This window comes from Aotus nancymaae, unplaced genomic scaffold (genome assembly GCF_030222135.1).
Source record: "Aotus nancymaae isolate 86718 unplaced genomic scaffold, 86718_ANA_hifiasm-v0.15.2.pri h1tg000012l, whole genome shotgun sequence".
Lineage (NCBI taxonomy): Eukaryota > Metazoa > Chordata > Mammalia > Primates > Aotidae > Aotus > Aotus nancymaae.
In genome coordinates this window covers 12,745,605-12,771,782 of record NW_026988423.1, presented here as the reverse complement: position 1 = coordinate 12,771,782, position 26,178 = coordinate 12,745,605, and the positions used below count along the sequence as shown (strand labels likewise).

General features: G+C 40.8%; 2 protein-coding genes across 2 annotated transcripts in view; one reads left to right on the top strand and one right to left on the bottom strand.

The window, feature by feature from the left end:
- Positions 1-6,814: 6,814 nt before the first annotated feature.
- On the top strand, positions 6,815-7,466 carry LOC105732485 (ferritin heavy chain-like). The gene has a single exon (XM_064375303.1). The coding sequence runs from the start codon at positions 6,815-6,817 to the stop codon at positions 7,364-7,366; it is 552 nt and encodes a 183-aa protein (XP_064231373.1). The 3' UTR covers positions 7,367-7,466.
- A 4,404-nt stretch (positions 7,467-11,870) lies between these two features.
- RAB39A (RAB39A, member RAS oncogene family) overlaps positions 11,871-26,178 on the bottom strand; it is a 37,457-nt gene continuing 23,149 nt past the window's right edge. Inside the window, exon 2 of the mRNA XM_012474604.2 lies at positions 11,871-17,759. Within this exon, the coding sequence (XP_012330027.1) occupies positions 17,333-17,759 (427 nt within the window). The 3' untranslated portion in view covers positions 11,871-17,332. The remainder of the gene's footprint in view (positions 17,760-26,178) is intronic.

Sequence of the window (26,178 nt, the reverse complement as noted above, 5' to 3'; positions counted from 1 at the left end):
TGAGCCCAGGAGTTTGAGACCAGCCTGGCCAACATGGCAAAACCCTGTCTCTTCAAAAAATTAAGGAAAATTATCTGGGTGTGGTGGTGTGCACCTGTAGTCCCAGCTACTCAGTAGGCTAAAGTGGGAGAATCGCTTGAGCCCAGGTTGGCTGTGGTGAGCCAAGATTACACCACTGCACTCCAGCCTGGATGACAGAGCAAGACCCTGTCTCAAAAATAAATAAATAAAAATTTAAAAATTTTTAAAAGTTCTGCTATATAAAAGTATAAACATAAAAAAACAAGATATAGGACAGTATCTTATAATTTGGAGCTGGGGAAGACATAAATGGTTGAAGACACGAGGGAAAAAAATAGACTTGAGATTCCTGAAAATTAAAACTTCACAACAAAAGATAGCATAAATTAGTCTTAACAGGCTGAAAGAAAATCTTTCAGCCTGTTAAGACTAATTTATGCTATCTTTTGTTTCTTAAAAACAAATTATTTCTTTCAGTAGCACTAGTCCTTAGTCTATTCTAAAAGAACAAACAACAAAAAAGAAAAGACTCCCGATCCAAGATGGCCACTTAGGAGGAACTCGGGAATGCAGCTCCGAGAGAAAGCACAGAGGGTGAGTGGACGCCGTATTTCCAGACTGATTTTTACTGCCCACAGACCAGGAGATTCACACGCAGAGAAGCCACACGGGTCGCCAGCGCCGCTGGTTTGAACGGCGCAGCCGCTGGGCCGGCACCCTGAGGCAACGGCTCACTGTACAGAGTGAGAGAGTCTGAGTCCCCTATAAGCCAGCAAGGGGAGCTGAAACGGGGAGCCAGGCCAGCGCCACGAATCTCAGAGCTGCAAAGCCAACGCAGCGGCTCCGGAGGCAGATCAGATGAGACGGTGTCCCCTCTTACCCAGCAAGAAGACCTGAAACAGGGAGTGAAGACAGGAGATTCCCGAGCAAAAAAAAAAAAAAAAAAAAAAAGCGCCACTGCAAACACAACTGAAACCGGGACGGTCCAGCTCTGTGGAGGAGGGTCGTTCTCCATAGGCACCCTGCTGTTCCCAGGGCAATCTACCAAGGCAACCCGCCACTACAGAGACTCCGTCACTACAGGGGCGGGCAAACATAGCGGAAGCAGTTCTAACTACACCCAGAAGTTCACACGGAAGCTGGGTGGAGCCCACAGCAGCTTAGCGAAGCCTCTGCAGCCTGAGTGTGACTAGGCTGCCACCTTGTGGGCAGGGAAAACAGCAAGCGCACAGGGGAACATCATAAAACCGTAACTCCCTGGGACAGAACACCTGGGGGGAAGAGCAGGGGGTTTATGAGTTCTGCCACAGCAGACTTAAAATTACCAAAATCAGAAAGACAACAACTACAAAGTCAACAGGTGGATAAATCCACAAAGATGGGAAGAAACCAGCGCAAAAAGGATGAAAACACCCAAAACCAGAACACTTCTCCTCTTACAAGGGATCACAACTCCTCACCAGCAAGGGAACAAGACTGGATGGAGAATGAGTGTGATGAAATGACAGAATCAGCTTTCAGAAAGTGGATAATAAGAAACTTCCATGAGCTAAAAGAACATGTTCTAACCCAATGCAAAGAAACTAAGAACCTTGAAAAAAGACTTGACGAAATGCTAACAAGAATGGACAACTTAGAGAGGAATATGAGCGAATTGATGGAGCTGAAAAACACAACACGAGAACTTCGTGAAGCATGCACAAGTTTCAACAGCCGAATTGACCAAGCAGAAGAAAGGATATCAGAGGTCGAAGATCAACTCAATGAAATAAAACGAGAAGGCAAGATTAGAGAAAACAGGGTAAAAAGGAATGAACAAAGTCAACAAGAAATATGGGACTATGTGAAAAGACCTAATCTACGTTTGATAGGTGTACCTGAATGTGACGAAGAGAATGCATCCAAGCTGGAAAATACTCTTCAGGATATTATCCAGGAAAACTTCCCCAACCTAGCAAGGCAGGCCAATATTCAAGTCCAGGAAATAACACCACAAAGATATTCCTCTAGAAGGGCAACCCCAAGGCACATAATCATCAGATTCACCAGGGTTGAAATGAAGGAGAAAATACTAAGGGCAACCAGAGAGAAAGGTCGGGTTACCCACAAAGGAAAACCCATCAGACTCACAGCAGATCTCTCAGCAGAAACCCTACAGGCCAGAAGAGAGTGGGGGCCGATATTCAACATCCTTAAGGAAAAGAACTTTCAACCCAGAATTTCGTATCCAGCCAAACTAAGCTTCATAAGTGAAGGAAAAATAAAATCCTTTGTGAACAAGCAAGAACTCAGAGAGTTCATCACCACCAGACCAGCTCTACAAGAGCTCCTGAAGGAGGCACTACACATAGAAAAGAACAACCAGTACCAGCCACTCCAAAAACGCACGAAAAGGTAAAGAGCATCAACACAATGAAGAATCTGCATCAACCAAAGGGCAAAACAGCCACCTAGCACCAAAATGACAGGATCGAATTCACACATAACAATATTAACCCTAAATGTAAACGGACTAAATGCCCCAATCAAAAGACACAGACTGGCAAATTGGATAAAAAGCCAAAACCCATCAGTGTGCTGTATCCAGGAAACCCATCTCGCATGCAAGGATACACAAAGGCTCAAAATAAAGGGATGGAGGAAGATTTACCAAGCAAATGGAGAGCAAAAAAAAGCAGGAGTTGCAATTCTCATCTCTGATAAAATAGACTTTAAAGCAACAAAGATCAAAAGAGACAAAGAAGGACATTACATAATGGTAAAAGGATCAATGCAGCAAGAAGAGCTAACGATCCTAAATATATATGCACCTAATACAGGAGCACCCAGATACATAAGGCAAGTTCTTAAAGACTTACAAAGAGACTTAGACTCCCACAAAATAATAGTGGGAGACTTCAACACACCATTGTCAATATTAGACAGATCAACGAGACAGAAAATTAACAAGGATATCCAGGACTTGAACTCAGACCTGGAACAAGCAAACCTAATAGACATTTACAGAACTCTCCACCCCAAATCCACAGAATATACATTCTTCTCAGCACCACATCACACCTACTCTAAAATTGACCACATAATTGGAAGTAAATAACTCCTCAGCAAATGCAAAAGAACAGAAACCATAACAAACAGTCTCTCAGACCACAGTGCAATCAAGTTAGAACTCAGAATTCAGAAACCAACCCAGAACCGCACAGCCTCATGGAAAATGAACAACTTTCTCCTGAATGTTGACTGGATAAACAATGAAATGAAGGCAGAAATAAAGACGTTCTTCGAAACCAACGAGAATGAAGACACCACATACCAGAATCTCTGGGACACATTTAAAGCAGTCTCTAGAGGAAAATATATAGCAATAAGTGCCCACATGAGAAGAAAGGAGAGATCTAAAATTGACACCCTATCGTCAAAATTGAAAGAGCTAGAGGAGCAAGATCAAAAAAACTCAAAACCTAGCAGAAGACAAGAAATAACTAAGATCAAAGCAGAATTGAAGGAGATAGAGACACGAAAAACCCTTCAAAAAATCAATAAATCCAGGAGCTGGTTTTTTGAAAAGATCAACAAAATAGACAGACCACTAGCCAGACTAATAAAAAAGAAAAGAGAGAATAATCAAATAGATGCAATAAAAAATGACAAAGGGGATATCACCACAGATGCCACAGAAATTCAAACCATCATCAGAGATTATTACAAACAACTCTATGCACATAAACTAGAAAACCTGGAGGAAATGGATAAATTCCTGGACAGCTGCCTCCTCCCAAGCCTAAACCAGGAAGAAGTCGAAACCCTGAATAGACCAATAACAAGGTCTGAAGTCGAGGCAGCAATTAAGAGCCTACCACCCAAAAAAAGCCCAGGTCCAGATGGGTTCACAGCAGAATTCTACCAGACATACAAAGAGGAACTGATACCATTCCTACTGAAACTATTCCAAATAATCCAAAAAGAGGGAATCCTTCCCAAATCATTTTATGAGACCAACATCATCCTAATACCAAAACCTGGCAGAGACTCAACAAGAAAAGAAAACTACAGGCCAATATCCATGATGAACATAGATGCAAAAATCTTCAATAAAATACTGGCAAGCCGATTACAACAGCACATCAAAAAGCTTATCCACCATGATCAAGTAGGATTCATCCCGGGGATGCAAGGCTGGTTCAATATACGCAAGTCTATAAATGTAATTCACCACATAAACAGAACCAAAGACAAAAACCACATGATTATCTCAATCGATGCAGAGAAGGCCTTCGACAAAATTCAACAGTCCTTTATGCTAAAAACCCTCAATAAACTAGGTATCGACGGAACGTATCTCAAAATAATAAAAGCTATTTACGACAAACCGACAGCCAATATCATACTGAATGGGCAAAAACTGGAAGCATTCCCTTTGAAATCTGGCACTAGACAAGGATGCCCTCTCTCACCACTCCTATTCAATATAGTACTGGAAGTTCTAGCCAGAGCAATCAGGCAAGAAAAAGAAATAAAGGGTATTCAATTAGGAAAGGAGGAAGTCAAATTGTCTCTATTTGCAGATGACATGATTGTATATCTAGAAGACCCCATCATCTCAGCCCAAAATCTCCTGAAACTGATAAGCAACTTCAGCAAAGTCTCAGGATACAAAATCAACGTGCAAAAATCACAAGCATTCCTATACACCAATAATAGACTTAAAGAGAGCCAAATCAAGAACGAACTGCCATTCACAATTGCTACAAAGAGAATAAAATACCTAGGAATACAACTAACAAGGAATGTAAAGGACCTCATCAAGGAGAACTACAAACCACTACTCAACGAAATAAGAGAGGACACAAACAGATGGAGAAACATTCCATGTTCATGGTTAGGAAGAATTAATATCGTGAAAATGGCCATACTGCCCAAAGTAATATATAGATTCAATGCTAACCCCATCAAGCTACCAATGACCTTCTTCACAGAACTGGAAAAAACCACCTTAAACTTCATATGGAACCAAAAGAGAGCCCGCATAGCCAAGTCAATTCTAAGCAAAAAGAACAAAGCGAGAGGCATCACACTACCAGACATCAAACTCTACTACAAGGCTACAGTAATCAAAACAGCATGGTACTGGTACCAAAACAGAGATATAGACCAATGGAACAGAACAGAGGCGTCGGAGGCAACACAACATATCTACAACCACCTGATCTTTGACAAACCTGATAAAAACAAGCAATGGGGAAAGGATTCCCTGTTCAATAAGTGGTGTTGGGAAAACTGGCTAGCCATATGCAGAAAGCAGAAACTCAACCCCTTCCTGACACCTTACACTAAAATTGACTCCAGATGGATTAAAGACTTAAACATAAGACCTAACACCATAAAATCACTAGAAGGAAACCTAGGCAAAACCATTCAGGACATAGGCGTAGGCAAGGACTTCATGACCAAAACACCAAAAGCATTGGCAACAAAAGCCAAAATAGACAAATGGGACCTAATCAAACTCCACAGCTTCTGCACAGCAAAAGAAACAGTCAATAGAGTGAATCGACAACCAACAGAATGGGAAAAAATTTTTGCAGCCTACCCATCTGACAAAGGGCTGATATCCAGAATTTACAATGAGCTAAAAAAGATTTACAAGAAAAAAAACAAACAAGCCCATTCAAAAGTGGGTGAAGGATATGAACAGATACTTTACAAAAGAAGACATACATGAGGCCAACAAACATATGAAAAAATGCTCATCATCACTGGCCATTAGAGAAATGCAAATCAAAACTACATTGAGATACCATCTCACACCAGTTAGAATAGTGATCGTTAAAAAATCTGGAGACAACAGATGCTGGAGAGGATGTGGAGAAATAGGAACACTTTTACACTGTTGGTGGGAGTGTAAATTAGTTCAACCATTGTGGAAAACAGTGTGGCGATTCCTCAAGGACCTAGAAATAGAAATTCCATTTGACCCAGCAATCCCATTACTGGGCATATATCCAAAGGATTATAAATCGTTCTACGATAAGGACACATGCACACGAATGTTCATAGCAGCACAGTTTACAATAGCAAAGACCTGGAACCAACCCAAATGCCCATCGATGATAGACTGGACAGGAAAAATGTGGCACATATACACCATGGAATATTATGCAGCCATTAAAAACGAGGAGTTCGCGTCCTTCGTAGGGACATGGATGAACCTGGAAACCATCATTCTCAGCAAACTGACACAAGAACACAAAATCAAACACCACATGTTCTCACTCATAGGCGGGTGTTGAACAAGGAGAACACATGGACACAGGGAGGGGAGCACTATACACGGGGGTCTGTTGTGGGGGAGTGGGGGGGACAGCGCGGGGGGGAGTTGGGGAGGGATAGCATGGGGAGAAATGCCAGATATGGGTGAAGGGGAGGAAGGCAGCAAATCACACTGCCACGTATGCACCTATGCAACAACCTTGCATGTTTTTCACATGTACCCCAAAACCTAAAATGCAATAAAAAAAAAAAGGAAAAAAAAAAAAGAAAAATTATTTCTGTCTATAGTATAGAGGTATTCCTAAAAAATCAATAAGAAAAATTCTAGAGACATTCTTCGCCAAGAGTCGACACGGTTTCCTGCTTCAACAGTGCTTGGACGGAACCCGGCGCTCGTCCCCCACCCCGGCCGTCCGCCCACAGCCAGCCCTCCGTCACCTCCACACCCGCGTCCTCGGACCGCCCCAAGGTCCCCGCCGCCTCTCCAGCGCCGCGCAGCCATCGCCTCTCCTTAGCCGCCGCCATGACGACCGCATCACCTTCGCAGGTGCGCCAGAACTACCACCAGGATTCAGAGGCCGCCATCAACCGCCAGATCAACCTGGAGCTCTACGCCTCCTATGTTTACCTGGCCATGTCTTACTACTTTGACCGCGATGATGTGGCTTTGAAGGACTTTGCTAAGTACTTTCTTCACCAGTCTCACCAGGAGAGGGAACATGCCGAGAAACTGATGAAGCTGCAGAGCCAACGAGGTGGCCGCATCTTCCTTCAGGATATCAAGAAACCAGACCATGATGAGTGGGAGAGCGGGCTGAATGCGATGCAGTGTGCATTACGTTTGGAAAAAAATGTGAATCAGTCACTACTGGAACTGCACAAACTGGCCACTGACAAAAATGACCCCCATTTGTGTGACTTCATTGAGACGCATTACCTGAATGAGCAGGTGAAATCCATCAAAGAATTGGGTGACCACGTGACCAACTTACGCAAGACGGGAGCACCCCAGTCTGACTTGGCAGAATATTTCTTTGACAAGTACACCCTGGGAGACAGTGATAATGAAAGCTAAGCCTTAGGCTAATTTCCCCATAGCCACGGGGTGACTTCCCTGGTCACCAAGGCAGTGCATGCATATTGGGGTTTCCTTTACCTTTTCTGTAAGTTGTACCAAAACATCCACTTAAGTTCTTTCTACCATTCCTTCAGATAAAGAAATTTGGTACCCACCCCCCAAAAAAAGAAAAAGAAAAATCCAACAGAAAATTGGAAGAGGATACAAAAAGGCAATTCATCAAAGGAATACAAACGATCAATAAATTTTATGAAAGCTAATATACTCAGAAGAACAGAAAAATGTAAATTAAATGGGAATTTTTTTGCCCGTCATTTGTCAATGTATCAGGTTTTGTGATTATTTAGTATTAATGAGGATCTGAGGGAGATAAATGTTCTTATAATTTTTTTTAAAGATAGTGTCTCTATGTGGCTCAGGCTGGACTGCAGTGGCGTGATCTCAGCTCACTGCAGCCTCAACCTCCCAGACTCAAGTGATCCTCCCACCTCAGACTTCCAAGTATCTGGGACCACAGGTGTGTGCCACCATGCCTGCTAATTTTTTTTCTTTTTTTGAGACAGGGTCTCACTATGTTGCCAGAACTCCTGGACTCAAGCAATCTCCCTCTCTTGGCGTCCCAAAGTGCTGGGATTATAGGCATGAGCAACCACATCTGGCTCTGGAAACAATCTTAATGTCTGTTATTGGAAGTAAAGAAATGATTTTCCAGGTCAGGTATGGTGTCTCATGTCTGTATTCACAGCACTTTGGGAGGCTGAGGTGGGAGGATTGCTTGAGCCCATGAGTTCCAGACCAGCCTGGGCAACATAGATAGGGAGATCCCATCTCTACAAAAAATAATTACCTGGAGATAGTCTAATGATGCTTTCTCTCCATCTTTCTATTTTTCTATATTTTCCAAATTTTGTACGATGAACTAGTATTTATTACATAATGGGAAAATTATTATTAAAATGATGCTACTACTTTGACTTATTTTGAAATGGAGGCTCGTTCTGTTGCCCACGCTGGAATGCAATGGCATGATCTCGGTTTATTGCAACCTCCACCTCCTGGGTTCAAGAGATTCTCCTGTCTCAGCCTCCCAAGTGGCTGGGATTACAGGTGCCCACCACAATGCCCAGCTAATTTTGAATTTTTAGTAGAGATGGAGTTTCATCACGTTGGCCAAGCTGGTCTCAAACTCCTGACTTCAGATGATCCATCCACCTCAGCCTCCCAAAGTGTTGGGATTACAGGTGTTAGCCACCACACCTGGTCAGGTGCTACTACTTTGAAAACATTATGCTAATTGAAAGAAGCTGGTCACAATAGACCACACACTATATGACTCTATCTGATGCAGGACCAGCAAACTCCCCAATTGGGGCTTAGTCCAGGCAGTTTCTTGGCTTCACTCAGGAAAGAATTTAAGGGCAAGTGAAGGTGTTAGACAGTAACTTGTATTGAAGCAGTGGTGAGCAGCAGCATGGATACTGCTCCTTGCAAAACAGGGCTACCTCGTAGGCAATGTGCCCAGGGAAGCAGCTTAGGGGCAGGTCTGCATTCATATTTATACGCACCTTTTTTTTTTTTTGAGATGGAGTCTCGCTCTGCTGCCCAGGTTGGAGTGCAATTGCGTGATCTCTGCTCACTGCAACCTTCGCCTCCCAGGTTCAGGTGATTCTCCGGCTTCAGCCCTCCTGAGTTGCTGGGATTGCAGGTGCCTGCCACCACGCCCAGCTAATTTTTGTATGATTAATAGAGATGGAATTTTACCATGTTGTCCAGGCTGGTCTGGAACTTCTGACCTCAGGTGATCCACCTGCCTCGGCCTCCCAAAGTGCTGGGATTAGAGGCGTGAGCTACCACGCCCAGCCTACACTCACTTTTAATTATATGCAAATTAAGGGGCTGATTATACAGAAATTTCTAGGAAAAGGGAGGTAACTTCCAGGTTGTTGCCACGGAGAGGGGTGGTAACTTCTATGTGTTGCCACAGCAATGCTAAATTGACAGGGCATACTGGTGGGTGTGTCTTACGGACAGCTGCTTCTACCCAGTACCTGTTTGAGCTAGTCCTCAATTTGGTCCAGTGTTCGAGCCCCGCCTCCAAGTTGAGTCCCACCTCCTACCTGACATCTATGTGAAATATCCAGTATAGGCAAGTATAGAGACAGGGAGAGTAGATTAGTGGTTGTTTAGGACTCTGGTGCTGGAAATGGTACAGCTGGGGGATGAGGAGTGTTGGGATGATAGCTAAAGGTACAGGGATTTCTTTTTGAGGTCATAAAAATGTTTTAAAATAGATTATGTTGATGGTTGCACAACTGAATATACTAAAAACCACTGTGATATGGTTTGGATATTTCGTCCCCTCCAAATCTCATGTTGAAATGTAATCCAAATGTTGGAGGTAGGGCCTGGTGGGTTCCAGCCTCCCAAGGAGCTGGGACCAGAGGTGTGTGCCACTACGCACAGCTAATTTTTAAAAAGCTATTTTGTGGCCAGGCGTGGAGGCTCATGCCTGTAATCTCAGAACTTTGGGAGGCCAAGGTGGGCGGATCACCTGAGGTCAGGAGTTCAAAACCAGCCTGGCCAACATGGTGAAACCCTGTCTTTAAAAAAAAAAAAAAAAAAAAAGAAAAAGAAAAAAAAAAAAAAAAAACTATTTTGTAGAGATGGGATCTCACTATGCTGCCCTGGCTAGTGTTAAACCACTGGCCTCAAGTTTCAAGTAATCTTTTTGCCTCAACCTCCCAAAATGCTGGGATTACAGGCGTGAACCACTGTGCCCAGCCTGGTATTTCTTTAAAGCAATGCAAAAGTGGACAAACATGCACTGAATTGTACATTTTAAATGGTTTAATTGTATGACATGTAAATTATATGTCAAAGTTGTTACCAAAAAAAAAATTTAGAAAATGATGCTAGTGATAATCATTTTATGCAAACTAAAAGCCTCGTCCTCTGACCCACAGTTCTTACCACACTGGGCACATGGACTAACTCTTCCTGCTGGCGAATTTGCAGTGCTGCTGTTGGGACACTCCTTCAAGCTCCTGTCCGTCTGGCCAGATGCTGTTGTTGATGATGAGCAATCCCCAGGAGCTCTAGGTCCTTTAGGGAACTACTGAAGTATTCTTCTGTAAGAATCAGGCCATTTCAAGGAGTCATGACCACTTAAAATGAACTAGCCAGAGAGCCATTATCGACAGTTTCTAGTCAACTATAAGGATTAAGGTTGGCTTCTTGACAATTTAGTGATTATAATAAGAATGATACTAAGAATAAAACAGGGCCGGGAGCAGTGGCTCATGCCTGTAATCCCAGCACTTTGGGAGGCTGAGGTAGGCAGACCACCTGAGGTCAGAAGTTCAAGATCAGTCTGGCCAACATGGTGAAACCCCATCTCTCCTAAAAATACAAAAAATTAGGTGGGCGAGGTGGCAGGCGCCTGTAATCCCAGCTACTCGGGAGGTTTAGGCAGGAGAATCACTTGAATCAGGGAGGTGGAGGTTGCAGTGAGCTGAGATTACACCATTGCTCTCCAGCCTGGGCAACAAGAGCAAAACTCTCTCATAAATAAATAAATAAATAAAATAGACCGGGCACAGTGGCTCACACCTGTAATCCCAGCACTTTGGGGGGCCAAGGTGGGCAGATCATCTGAGGTTAGGGGTTCAAGACCAGCCTGACCAACATGGAGAAACCCTGTCTGTACTAAAAATAGAAAAATTAGCTGGGAGTGGTGGCGGGCGCCTGTAATCCCGGGTACTTGGGAGGTTGAGGCAGGAGAATCATTTGAACCCGGGAGGTGGAGGTTACAGTGAGCCGAGATCAGGCCATTGCACTCCAGCCTGGCCAAGAAGAGCGAAATTGTGTCTTAAATAAATAAATAAAATAAAAATAAAATAAAAAATAAAACAAAAATAATAATAAAAACTATGTGCCAAGCACTGTGGTCAACATTTTACATGGGTAACTGGTTATGGAGAAGGTATGAATATTTTCCGTGTGATTTAACAGCTCAATTCAAAATTTCATTAGCTCCCACTACCTGCAAGGCTGAAGCCTGACAAAGATGAGCCAAAAAGAGAAAAGTTACAAATTTTGAAATATCTGTTAAAGCATAGTAAAAGGCAGAGTACATAGTACATGGCTGTTTTTTGCAATTCTGAAATCCAAAAAGCTCTGAAAAAATGAAGATTCTTTTTATAACTCATTTGGCAACAAAAATCTGACCCAAACTGATGACAGGCTATTTACTCTTATGGTGTGAATATTCATACATTTGCCGTATAAATATTGATGTCTGATTATGGGGTTCTACCCCACATTCCACCACAGCATAATGTAATATGTAAGGTATTATGGATCTTGAATTGACTCTTGTGTGCACTTCATTTGTAAATACATACACACAAAATTGCAGTTAAATAGTTGTTTCTATTTTAAAAGCACCATTAAAGACGGCTTGTTAAAGGTAGATACTGTGATAATTCCATGACAATCATAGTTCTCATTCTCATTCTTTTATTCATTATTTAAAATCAGATAACATTAATAACATACTTCAAAAAGTTTACACTTATCCTACTTCCATTGGCTGTCATCCTGAAAAAAAAAATGCCAAGAGATGATGATGATAAAACATGTTTATTCTTCCATGAAATGTATAAACTGAAACCAAGTATGTGGAACCCACATTTAAAATGAGTAACTCAACACAATAACCATCAATTAGTAGTCACTGAATGTCACACAGATAAGACAATGTTTTAGGCACTATTTTTTTAAAAAGACAAAAAATTTACCCAGAAATAATAACAAGGTACACAAAATTTTTATACCTTAAAATTTTGTTTCCATTTATTTTCTACCATGATTATGTGCAGGAAGTGAACTAGACTGTGTAATGATTGATATAGATTGTCACAGCTCATCAGTCATGTGTCTACTTGCATCAGTCATTAGCAGTATAGAAATACCAGGTCATGCAGCAGTTCATTAAGGTTCGGGAGATCAGTCTGTTAAGATCAAGTGAAGATCAGTAGCTCAGTAAAGTATGGTGAAAATATTCATAGTTGAGAAAGATTCTAAGCAGAGATGACTATTTATCAGCTGTGAAATTTCCAAGAGTTAACTTCTGGTTGGGATTGTATCCTACCACTTAAAAATACATAGAATCTAAGATTAAAGCCTTTATAGGCTGGGCGTGGTGACTCATGCCTGTAATCCCAGAACTTTGGGAGGCTGGAGTGGGAGGATCGCTTGAGACCAGGAGTCTGAGGTCACTGCACTCCAGCCTAGGTGACAGAACAAGACTCTGTCTCTAAAAAACAAACAAACAAAAAGTAAAACCCTTGTAGTCTTTCAGTTTTTTTCTTTTTTCAGCACCCTGTGCTGAAAGAGGATCTTTGTTTTTTCTTAAAAAAACACTACATGTTTCCTTTGCATTTCCAAGTGAAATCTTTCTAGATAGTTACTGAGAAACAAATGAGTAAGTTTGTGAATGGATCTTTAGTCTTGCCAGTTCTTCTCACTGTATGAGAACTAAGGAAATTATTCAAATACAGTGCACTCTTTAAAGCTGCTTTGAAAGCTCTGTTCTTAACTGAACCAAGTGCAGTATACAATCAAACAAAAATATTCTTAAAATGATTTTATTAATCCACAGATTCATTTTTTAATGACGTAAAGTTGGATACAAAGACTTTGTTCTGGTAAAGTTTTCTAAACAATAATATAAAAGACTATTTTGGTTGCCACCCAAAAAGGCATGGAATGCTTGAGGCTTTTGAAAACCTAGAATAACCCCTCAAGTTTCCAGGCTCAGGAAATCTTGTTTGCCACTATTATGTATATAAAGGCCATGTTTAAAAACATTCTGATTAGGCCAGGCACGGTGGCTCACACTTGTAATCCTAGCACTTTGAGAAGCCGAGGTGGGTGGATCTCACCTGAGGTCAGGAGTTGAAGACCAGCCTGGCCATCATGGTGAAACACCATTTAAAAGAAAAAAAAAAATTCTGATTAAACATTTTGGCTTACACTTACCATCACATTACTACATGAATTGGGAGTATGAATGCAGTTCAAGATGAGCAGTTTCCATCAGAAACAAGTTTACGATAAAGATTGGACAGTTTTCATTCTTTTTTAAAAAAATCATATTTACGGTGCTGGTGGCTCATGTCTGTAATCCCAGCACTTTGGGAGTCCGAGGCCAGTGGATCACTTGAGGTCAGGAGTTGGAAACCAGCCTGGCCAACATGGTGAAACCACATCTCCACTCAAAATACAAAAATTAGGCCGGGTGCTGTGGCTCACGCCTGTAATCCCAGCACTTTGGGAGACCAAGGTGGGCGGATCACCCGAGGTCAGGAGTTTGACACCAGCCTGATCAGCTTGGAGAAACCTTGTCTCTACTAAAAAAAAATACCAAATTAGCCGGACGTGGTGGTGCATTCCTGTAATCCCAGCTACTCTGGAGGCTGAGGCAGGAGAATTGCTTGAACCCGGGAGGCGGAAGTTGCAGTGAGCTGAGATCACACACTGCATTCCAGCCTGGGAGACAGAGCAAGAATCTGTCACAAAAAAACCCCACATTTACTTAAACTATTTAGTAATTAGCTACATCATTTATTAATTTTAAATTTAAATTAAATTTTAAATAAAATAACTAATATAAAATCAAATATATTTGATTTCTAAGAAACTTGGTAAAAGCATTTTGCCTGGAGCAAATAATTTCACTATTTTGGCATTATTATCCATATTCTCTATAACGATGTGTAAGAAAATAGGTCAGCTATTTTTTATATATATATATAAATGCATAAAGATAACTGGCTAAGGTTAGACAAATGTTTGGCAATCTTGTACAAGCAGTCAGATTTTTGCAGTCATCATTGTTCACTTTACTATTGTTTTACCATAAATAGCTCCTCTGTAATATAAAAATTATTTAACCCTATTTTATATTTTGTGGATTCAGTTAGAACACATTTGCCCTTTTCTTGACATCTTCCTCCTATCTCCCCCTCCCCCCACCCGATACACACACACACCAAGCACAGTGTGGTGAACAAGGTGCTATGAGACGAGTTCTAGACTTCCTTCTGCTCATGCATTGAACTTCCGGCCCTGACTTCCTGTTTGTTTCTTCTGGTTCTTTAGTTCTGTTTTAAATCTTGGAACACATGATATCCTTCAGCCCAAGTATTAGTCTCTCCCGATCTTAGTATTATAAAGAGTGTCCACTGAAATTTAATTCACACTTTGTTTTAGCTATTTAACTTTAGAAGTAGGCACAAGTGACTGTACTTTAAACTGCTGTTAGATTATCAATGTTTGGGTTTATGCCATTTTGGATTGATAGGAAATTGTCATTTAAGATTGAAAACTGTAACAGTAAAATGGACTACTTTACATTTTGGGGAACAAGTATTTTCTCATTTGGTTAATTATGGTTTAAACTCGTGAAATTAACCTAAGGATATCAAGAAAATACTGACAATATAAATATTCATACCTTATATAGTTATAATTTATATTCTCTCCATAAGCACAATTAAAAATACATGAACCTAGAAAATGTACAAGTATTTGAAAATACAAGTAAATATCTACTTCAAAGATGCACAAAAAGCACAAACATGACTTTTGATTAGGCTGTCTGCAGGAACATCCCTCTATTATTTCCACTTGGCCAGAACAATAGTTCAGGGTAAAAAAAAGCAGAGGAAGCCAGGCACGGGAGGGTCACGCCTGTAATTCCAGCACTTTGGGACACCAAGCTGGAAGGATTGCTGTGCCCTGAAGTATGAGACCCCGTCTCTACAAAAAATAAAAAATTAGCCAGGAATGATGGTGTGCACCTGTGGCCCCAGCTAGCAGGAGGCTGAAGTGGGAGGCTTGCTTGAGACTGGGAAGTTCAGGGTGCAGTAAGCTGTGATCATGCCATTCCACCCTGGTCAACAGAACAAGACCCTGTCCCCACCCCCACCCTCCCCAAATAAGCAGAGGATATGCAACAATCAAGAATTCCTATGGGTCTATGAAAACACACATCTTTTTCTACTCCCTCTGCATAGGAATGAAAGGAAAACTCATGAGAAAAAAAATTCTCACCCATTGTAAATATAATAGTATGCCCATGAGCAGCATATCAGTCTCAACTCTGTAAAATGCTTACTCTATTTACAAAGCATTTTTTGCATGATTCACTAGATTCTCAAAATAATTTTCCATGAAACACAAATAATAAATGGGGTTATTAGCCTAATTTTACAGATAAGAAAAATGGTGCTTAGAGAGGTCAAGTGACTTCCTCATAGTTAGATATTGGTAACCAAGTTTTCCGATTTCTTATTAAATATTCTTTCTATTATGCTACTTAGGTTTTCAAACAAATAAAGCAACTAAAGTTTAACAGTAAAAACCCTATGAATCCAAAAAACTTCACTTGGTACTCCTTGGTGATTAAGAATAGTTTACAGAACAGAATAGAAGTGTACATTATAAAATATTTGACACTATGATCAAAATATCCCTTCCAGGAGAATTTAATCAATAAGTTAAAAATCAGTAAACTCAAAAGTCATTTTACCATCTTAATTGATTATTCTATCTTCATTTGTACTGATGAGATTGTAAAATGCAATTTGAAGGCTAAATATATCAAACATCTAGCCAATTTTCCTTGTCCAGAAAAATCTCTTCTGCATTCTTTTTGTATTGGAAATGAGGAAATTTGGAAATTTACTTGGAGAAAAATGCTTTTACTAAAAACATTCTATGTTTACCTATATTAATAATTTTGACAATAGTTCAAGGTAAATTGCATTTATTTTTTGAAAATGTCAATATATAAATAAATTTTACTTTTCTTATCTAAATATGAACAGTATACTGTAACAGCAGAACATTTGCTGCTGTTACAGTATACTGTTCATATTTAGATAAGGCATGGCGGTGCATGCCTGTAATCCCAGCACTTTGGAGGCCAAGGTGGGTGAATTGCTTGAGGCCAGGAGTTGGAGACCAGCCTGGGCAACATGGACAAACCCTGTGTCTGCTAAAAATACTAAAATTAGCCAGGCATGGTGGTACACGTCTGCAGTTCCAGCTATTCAGGAGTCTGAGGTAAGGTACTGAGAATCGCTTGAACCCAGGAAGTGGAGGTTGCAGGGAGCCAAGATTTCGCCACTGCGCACTCCAGCCTGGGTGACAAAACAAGACCCTGTCTCAAAAAAAAAAAAAAAAAAAAAGCAAACATTTGGTGAGCAGTCCTCTGTTTTAAATTTTACAAATATTTGCTTAAAATATTTTGCTTGATCCTTAGATATCTTTGTAAAACATAATGCATTTTTAGGAGTAATAAATTAGGGAACAAAAATGAACATAAAACTTATTTTCTTGTGTTGAGGCAAAATTAAGGGAGGACAAACATTTCCAAAGAATGGGGAAAAAGCCTGGTACCTTATACAAGGAACTGCTATTTACGTCCTAGTGAATACTTCTGAGACTGTTTACTCTGCAGGTGAACAGTGCATATTCAAATGCACTTTGGAATTCAATATTAATTAACTCAAGAGAAAGTAATTCCTGATACAATCTTTTCAATTGACTATATATGTACAAAAATCCATTCAAACTGTCAAGAAAAATGAGTAATATTGACATATCTGGAAACTAAGGTCAGTGTATGCTAACAAAGTAAGAATGGAGGTAACTATGTAGATTTTCCAGTTTCAAGAAAAAGGTTGTCCGCTTTGCCTGATAATTTAGCAAAATACCCAATCTGGTAGTGTAACAAGTAAGCATAGCTCTCTGAATCAAATACCTTACAAAATAGTATTAGTGTGGGTTTGTAACCTTTTTAAATGCTTTATTGCATCATTCTGCTGTTAATGTTGGTATTTATCCTGAAATGACACCCAATCTGTTCCTGTTAGTTCTTTGGCATGTTTGAAGTCAGCAGAAGCACTCTTTCCTGGGCTTTACTGCTTCCTCAGAAGAATGCACAGTATTTGGAACAAAACCACTTTTAACCCCTTCCCAGCCATCCTGAATACAAATTTCTCCCTTTTTAATAAGTTCATATATGTCTCTTGTCAAGATTGTGAAGGATTCTTCAACATTTGTAGCATCCTTTGCTGAGGTTTCTATATACTTCATTCCACAGTCTGCTGACAGTTTTTCAGCTTCTTCCCTTGTAACTTGACGTCGTGAAGCTAAATCACATTTATGTCCCACTAGCAGAAATACAATCCGAAATGGCTGTACGTGCATTTTTGCTTCTTCTAGCCAATCTTTCACATGTTCAAAAGATCGTCTATTAGTAATGTCAAATACTAAAAATCCACCAACTGAGTTGCGGTAATAAGATCGAGTTATTGATCTGAAAAATAAGAGAAAAAAGGTTGTATAAAGACAATTTGTTCATTTTCTTCTCCTTCCAACAATCTAGCACCATAATAAAATTTGAAGATATCTTAATGTGATTTAACTAGAATTTATAAATAAAATATGAGGTATCTCAAGTGAACAAAAATATTCAACGGGACTAATATGCAAGTTTCATACATTGACAGAACACGAAAGTAGTAGTTATTTTTAGATAGACAAATAAGCACTTACATGCTATGTCATCTCATACTGTCTTATGATTATTTGTTTTTGCTTTGAAAGATCTGATAGATTATTACATCAATGTGGTTAAAAATAGGCATACTGAAAGACTGAGTGAAGGGTACAGGTTGTACAACAAACCGGATCTTAAGAATCTCATTCGTCATAAAATTTAATGAACTCCTCTCTATCAATTTAGGAAAAAGAAACAAGGGCTGTAGTATGGATCGAATGTCTGTGTCCCTCCGAAATTCTTATGTTGAAATCTTAACCCTAATGTGGTAGTATTAGGAGGCGGGGCCTTTGGGGTGTAATTCAGGTCATGAGGGTGGAACCTTCGTGAATGAGATCAGTGCCCTTAAGAAAAGATACCCAAGTGAGCTCTCTAGTCCTCTTTCTACCATGTGAGAATACAAGATGGCTGTCTGCAGCCCAGAAGAGGGCTCTCACTGGAACCTGACCACGCTGGCACCAGGATCTCCCTGATCATCCACTTCCAGCCTCCAAAATTGTGATAACTTTCTGTTGTTTAAACCCCGATTCCGTGGTAATTTGTTATACCAGCCCAAACTGATTAAGATAGCTGGCTTGTCACAGTATTAGTTACAGGTAGTCTTGTGTTATACCTATTCAAGAAACAGGAGACTGTCTGGATCTGGGATATGAATCTGAGGTGTGCTAACGATTCTCTGAATGTCTCTCCAGATCTAGTCTCCATCCTTCTCTAGGGCTGAGGAAGCTGTCCTTCACAGAAAGCTGTCCCAAACTCCCTTGCCCTCTGGCTTGCAGGGGTTTCAGCCAATGGGAGGCGCCAGCTGGAGACGGAAGGAAACAGAAGTCAGAGTATGTATCCCTCTCTTTGCTTTTGCTGGGCTGTGGCTTAGCAATGGTAGTACTCCTCTGCTTCTAGTCAAGGTTTCTGTTGGGTAGACTATCACCCATGCCTACAGCTGTCACCAGGTTCTGTCCTCGTCTCTTTCAACCAGGTGGTTAATGGCTTCCCACTGTTGCTATCTCTTAATGCTTCACCATCTTTTATTAGTGTCCTTGATGCTAACCATATTTCTGGAGATAGTCACTTCGTTAAACTCTTTTCAGTTAACCTACAATTGTGCCATCTGTTTTCTGGCTGAGTCACGAGGCAAGGCAGCAAGACTATACTGTTTCATGTTTCTTGCCCCTCCACATGTTGTTTTCTCTATCTGGAATGTCTTCTACCCCTTTTGGGGTCTAGGAAACTCCTATTTCTGCTTTAATAGTCAGCTCAATAATCACACCATCTGAGCAGCCTTCCCTGTCACTCACCTCTCTTTTAGGTACTCTCTTTTTTAAAAATTTTATTATTTTATTTTATTTTATTTTATTTTATTTTAAGAGATGGGGTTTCACTGTGTTGGTCAGGCTGGTCTCGAACTCCTGACCTCGTGATTCACCCGCCTCGGCCTTCCAAAGTGCTGGGATTACAGGTGTGAGCCACTGTGCCCGGCCAGGTACTCTCTCATAGTTCTTTTGAACCACTGGCATACTGCCATTATGATTATCTTAATTTTCTCAATATGCTGACTGGGTTTGCTGTTATGTCAATCATATTGCCTGTTAAATGACAGATGTTATAAAATGTTTGTTGTACTGAATTTTTTTTATTTTTTTTTTGAGACGGAGTCTTGCTCTGTTGCCAGGCTGGAGTGCAGTGGTGTGATCCCAGATCACTGCAACCTCCGCTTCCCGGGTTCAAGCAATTCTCCTGCCTCAGCCTCCTGACTAGCTGGGACTAACAGGTGTGTGCCACCATGCCCGGATAATTTTTGTATTTTTAGTAGAGACAGGGTTTTACCATGTTGGCCAGGATGGTCTCGATCTCTTGACCTCGTGATCCACCCACCTCGGCCTCCCAAAGTTCTGGGATTGCAGGCGTGAGCCACCATGCCTGACCAATATTGGATTAATTAATTTTATTGGAGAGGATAAGTGCTGAATGTTGTATAAGCCAGATATTCCATGTGTCTCAGTTTCCAGTTTGTCAATGATCTTTAAGCGAACTCATCTGACTACTTGCCTGAGGTACCAAGATCTTTGTGAACCTGCTTCACAGGTTATTTGGTACCGTCATACTTTCCTACCTGCTCTCATTGCTGAAATCACAGCTCGGTTCAGTGACCTGATGCCATAAATAGCTTTGTTGTGGGACTGCAAAGAAAGCATTTTACCTCCTCTTTCTTTCTATTTCTCCTGCTTCCCTGTTTCTCCTCAGAATTCCTAGTAGAGAGATTCCCAAGTGGCTATTTTTGAAAAACTTTTGTCAAGGACTATAGTATTATACAGAGATTGAGTTTTTCACCAACCCGATGGTTAGAGTCTAAAAAAAAAAAAAAAAAAAAAAGAAGAAATTGACAATAAGAAAATCTCCCACCATCTTTGGCAGGCTATGAATAATGCAGTTGCTATATTTTAACTTTGAGGGATAACTAATTTGTTATTGTTTTGTCACTCATCTTTGTATGTGTGAATTTAGGCAGATGTGCAGTGTCTTAAGAGAAATCTAATTAAGGCTGTGTTCTTAGACTGAAAGCTTGAATTTACTCAGCACCAAGTCTGCATTACTTTTATGCCTCCTACCCATTTAATTTACCACTACTAGAATATTTTTAAAATGCCTTTTGTGGCTGAAAACTCAATGCTGAAATCCTTATATATTACACAGAGGCATGTTTTACACTGTAAGAAATACTATGTTTTCTTTCTTTCTTTCTCTTTCATCTTCACTGTAAAAAACACCTTTCTTCCTTCCTTCCTTCCTTCCTTCTCTTTCTTTCCTTCTTTCTTTCTTTCTCTCTTTCTTTCTCTCTTTCTTTTTTCTTCTCTTCCTCTCTCTCTCTTTCTCTCTTTCTTTCTTTCTTTCTTTCTTGTACAGGAATGATCTTGGCTCACTGCAACCTCCACCTCCTGGGTTCAAGCTATTCTCCTGCCTCAGTCGCCCAAGTAGCTGGGATTACAGGCGCCTACCACCAAGCCCAGCTAATTTTTATATTTTTAGTAGAGATGAAGTTTCACTATGTTGGCCAGATTGGTCTCGAACTCCTGACCTCAGGTGATCCGCCAGCCTTGGCCTCCCAAAGTGCTGGGATTACAGGCATGAGCCACCACACCTGGCTAGGAAATACTATTGTTCAAAAACTTATCTTTTATTTTCTTTTTAAAATAAGCAACCCTATTAACTGATTGTATTTAATTTTGAAAACACATTTAGAATACAATTGGCAAATCATCCTACAGAATAAAATTATGGCAAAGTACCTGTAACACACATTATAAAACAACCCTTATTAATAAATAGTTGGAATAAAAGGACTCAGTGTAACATCTGTCATTTCTATGTAGTAACCTGGTTTCTAGTTTCTGTGTCTGGGTCTGTGGGGCTTCAGATTCAGGTATAGTTGTCTTGGAGATAGTACTTCTCCTCAAACAATTGGGCACTGCTGCTATCAATCATCTGGGGGAAGAAGCAAGTCTTCAAATGGGAAACTCCAACTGAAAGGCAGGTCTTACAGAGGTGTTGAGGGAGCAGCTATCTTTCTCTTGACCTTTCTCCCATAAGTTGGGACACTTAGGTCTCTAGAAGTTCTTGAAGGAATTATGAGAAGGTAGGGAACAGATTCTAAAAGCACTAGGTAGGAAGGCCTCCCTGTAAGGAACTCAAGAATTGATGATGAATAACAATTCTTTTTAAGCAACAATATCTTGTAGTATGATACTTTGTATCTATTTCCTTCTAGGCTTTGAAAGTCTCCCTGAATGGGCCCCTGCAGTGGCTCACATCTGTAATCCCAGCACTTTGGGAGGCTGAGGCAGGCGGATCACCAGAGGTCAGGAGTCTGTGACCAACCTGGCCAACATAGTGAAACCCCATCTCTACCAAAAATACAAAAATGAGCCGGGATTGGTGGCACATGCCTGTAGTCCTAGTTACTTGGGAGGCTGAGGCAGGAGAATCGCTTGAACCCAGGAGGTGGAAGTTGCAGTGAGCTGAGATTGTGCCACTGCACTCCAGCCTGGTTGACAGAGAGAGACTCTGTTTCCAAAAAAATAAAAGAAAAGAGAAAAAACAAAAAGAAAAAAAGTCTCCCTGAATAAGTGAATGATTTGGATGATTTAAGGGAAAGAAAACAATTGTGAGGTCGGGGAATGAAGGGAAGAAAAGAAGAACAGAGCCTGGGCAACATAGGGAGACCCCGTCTCTATAAAAAAAAAGAAGAAGAAGAATAGAAACAAGGAAGGAAGAGAGAAATAAATGGCATGGATTCTAACCCGGTCTCATGTGTGTCATGAGGGAATGAAGAGGTGAGACTATTCTCTGGCAAGAATGGTGAAGCAGATACAAAAACCCTAAATACAGCGTGAGGGTGATGTGATGACGGGGAAGGTGAATTTTGGAGCAGAGGGATCGGGGTTATAAGCTCCTAGCAGTCCCTTGTCCCTCTCAAGTGGAATATCTGGTTTTAATTATAAAAGAAAGCTGATGGCTCTTTCATACTTTGATGTCTACACTATCAGCAAATCGTATCCCATTGCCAAAGGAGCAGTCTCCTCTCCTTAATTGAAAACTTCTGGTCCCTGAGACCACACCTTTCCCTGTAGCATACTCACGTTGTCCATTCTCTAGGATCAGGAGGAGATGGCTTCCGTTTCCCCAGTGCAACTTCCAGATAATTATTCTTTCCCAACCCCTCTTGTAAAAAAAATCCCCTGCTCCTTTCAGGCTTATGCCATCTGGCTCTATCATCTGCTGTCATCTGCCAACTGCTTGGTCATTCTCCATGTGCTAAAGATTTTAGCACTTTGCTTTGTTTTCCTTTCTGTTTCAATTCCTGTCATTCTGCTTACTGATTTCAACATCCATTTGGATGAACTGCCTGGTGTCACCTCTCAAATTCTTTGACTTCCTCATCTCTAATAAACCTTTCTCTCTATTCTTCCTTTCTCATCCATTTCCTTTTCATCAGAAATATTAATTACCTCCAAAATAGGAAATTTACATAGTCCACTAAAAATATCAAAACCTCACAGCCTGCCAGCCTGTGTACCCTTTTTTACTGTGGTGATTCTTTAATTTCATCAAGATTTGTAATCCATTGACCAACTCTCTCACTTTCTATCCATTAATACTCTCCGATCTTCGCCTTCTTCCATATCTTGAGTTCAATGAGACATCATTATAACTGTTCTCTTGGAAATATCTCAATTTCCAAGCCCTTATCCCTCTGTCATGTCCATCTAGGAAACCTCTATCTCTGGATCAGTCCAGCATGCAGCTGAATGTTTCTGGGGAAAATCACTCAACCAGGCAGGGTGGTGTCACTATGAATAAATTATAACCAATCTCAAGTGGGCACTCAACACTGCCAAGGAATACTGCTAATATCAGGAGAAACTCTTCCTTTTTTCCTCATATTTAGGCTTCTACTATAGGAAGAAATGGAAGTTCCATTCAACCCTCCTCTCCCCATATAAGAGAACTGGAGGCACACTTTACCCCTCTTACTAATTACTCCATAGAAGGACAAATGGCTGCTGTTTGGGAAGAGTCTGTTTCTTAGGCTGTAGGGAGAATCACTGTGTGTTCAAACTCTTGTATAGCATCCTTTTCCCTCCTTTCCTCTTTCTGGATCCATCCTACTGGCTTGCTAATTGTCAGAGGCATGCAGGTGCCATATCAATACTGCTCACTGTTGAATAACTGGTTTTCAAGTACCTAGCACATAGTGGGCACTCGGTGCACCTTAGTGAATGAATGGTTGATTTAGTCTAAGCCACATATATAGTTGCTTTGCAAACAGAAGAAACAACAGAGAGACTGAGGAAGTTTGAGGGAAGAGATAGTAGCAGTGCAAAAAAAGAAAGGTGCCCAACATTGTGTCTATTACTAGTGTGGTCTTATGTTCTCACACTGAGGTCACTGAACTGCTATGAGCACTATCAGTGTTGGAAGGAGGTGGATAAATTATATATTCAGAAATACATGCATCCTAAAGATATATCCAATGAAAATATAGTAGCCAGCAATCTCTGTGAGGTTTCTTGGGAGAAGGGAGCACTTGAATCAGGGGTATGTTGATGAAACCTCTCCAAAGAAGAAAAGTTACCATATCTTATACTCCCTCCAAGAAAATAAAATGCATAATACTTGGTGGACCTCTTTTAATTTTGGAGGAAACATTATCAGTATAATATGTTTCTCTGATCCATTAAGTAGGAAAACCAGAAGCCTGCTAGCTGAAAGCAAGAGAAGTCCCGTTGGCTGGTCCAAGTGACAATGCAGGCAACATCGCCACTTGGCCCATGGTCCATCAGATCTAATGGTGCCTGCCTAAAGTAACTCTAGCAGCCTGGGATGCTCCATCAGGCCCAGGAAGCCTCCACTGGACAATTACAGAAGTGGCATTTTGGAATAAAAGCATGCTTTCTTTGTCAAATACGATTATACTTTTGAAAAATAATTATTGGCTTATAACTTGGCTTTGATAGAGACTAAATGCCTGACGGTGGAACACCCAGTGACATACAATCTGAAGGTCCATCGTGAATGAGCTGGGTGTTCTGATTCACCAGGCTAGAGCTTCATCACCAAGGAGAGGTCACATATACAGGAAGGAATATGGGGTGGGACCTGAATGGACCTGGAATAACAAGGTTCACAGACCCAGCACATCTACTCCTACAGCACCCTCTCAACTCATGGCCTTATCCGGATTTCCCTATAATGAAAGAGGAAGAAAATGCAAGTATGCCATACAAATTGCTCTGAATGATATGCTAGCATCAGTAAGTCCCACTCAACGGAGAACTTGAAGGTCAGTGGAAAAGTTCCATTTGTGGAACTTCTAGTGCTACCTGGCACTGTTTACTTTTTCCAGAGGAAGAGATGGAGAGATGTAGGTAAAGATCCACACCAATTCATGAGCAGAGGCGAAGGGTTTGGCATGTTGGGTAAAAAATAAGATCGGGGGCAGGTAATTTGGAGGTCTGAGGAAGAGGTATATTGGTGAGTCTAGAGTATGTGCATACTTGTATCTTATACGAATGGCCACCAAAAGCCCCCTCCATGAAAAAATTTTAATAATGGAACAAAATGTCCTGTCCCACAGTTATCAGTCAGTATTTTGATCCCACTTTGAACTCATGGTAGAGAGATGGAGGCTGTACCTGGGCTCAATAGACTTACTCTTACCTAGGTTGGTCGGCTTACTACCCAGTTTTCCAGTAGCTATTGACATCCTGAATATGGTATCTTACTCTAGGGGACCATCATGGAGGGGACATAGATATGTCTTCATTGTAATATATTCAATGTAGATTTAGGCCATGTTAGTGCCACCATCTGTGAACTTACAGAATGCCTTATACATAGTCATGGTATCCTACATATTGCCACAGATCAAGTAATTCATTTAACAGTGGTGGAGATGGAAATGGCCTGAGGCTATGGGATTCATTGATCCTATCACACTGTTATCATCTAGAGGCGTCTGGCCCTATAAAACTGTGAGATGGGTTATTAAGATGTAGGTATGCCCATTTCCAGGAAATTACACTTTGTAAGATTTTAGCATAATCTTTCAGGAGGTCTATGCTCTAAATTAGTGAACAAGATAATAGGTGGTATTTTTTTCCCCAAAAACAGAAGCTGTGGTATGGGAAGCAAAGGGTGAAAACAGGGTGATGGTGCCTCTCACAATTACACTTAATGAGTCACTAAAATTTTTTGTTGCCTCTAATCCCTGTGACTCTGAACTTTGCTGATATAAAGGTTTTAGTATTCAAGAGAGAAATGCTTTCACTAGAAAACCCCATGATGCTTCTACTGAATTAGCAGCTGAAGCTGCCAACTGGCCATTTGGAGCTTCTTATGGCAGGGGGTGAGCAGGCAGAAAGGGGGCAATAGTATCATGGGGACCACACTGGCTTCCTGCAGGTCTTACTGCCCAGACTCCTGTAATCTTTTGATTCATTCCAAGTCTGGTCCTCCAGCGTCCCATCAAGTCTCTGCACCTCAAGCATGCTTCTAGTAACTCTCTTTTTTGATTAAAGTTCTCAAGCTGGTTTTGTTGCAGGCAACCAAGGACCTAACCGACAGAGTCAACATAGATTTTGTAAGAAAAAAAAATGGTGCAAAACAAGGTCACGAATCTCTT

Excerpts from the sequence above, each read along its gene's own strand:
- LOC105732485 (XM_064375303.1), top strand. The coding sequence starts at position 6,815 with ATGACGACCGCATCACCTTCGCAGGTGCGCCAGAACTACCACCAGGAT.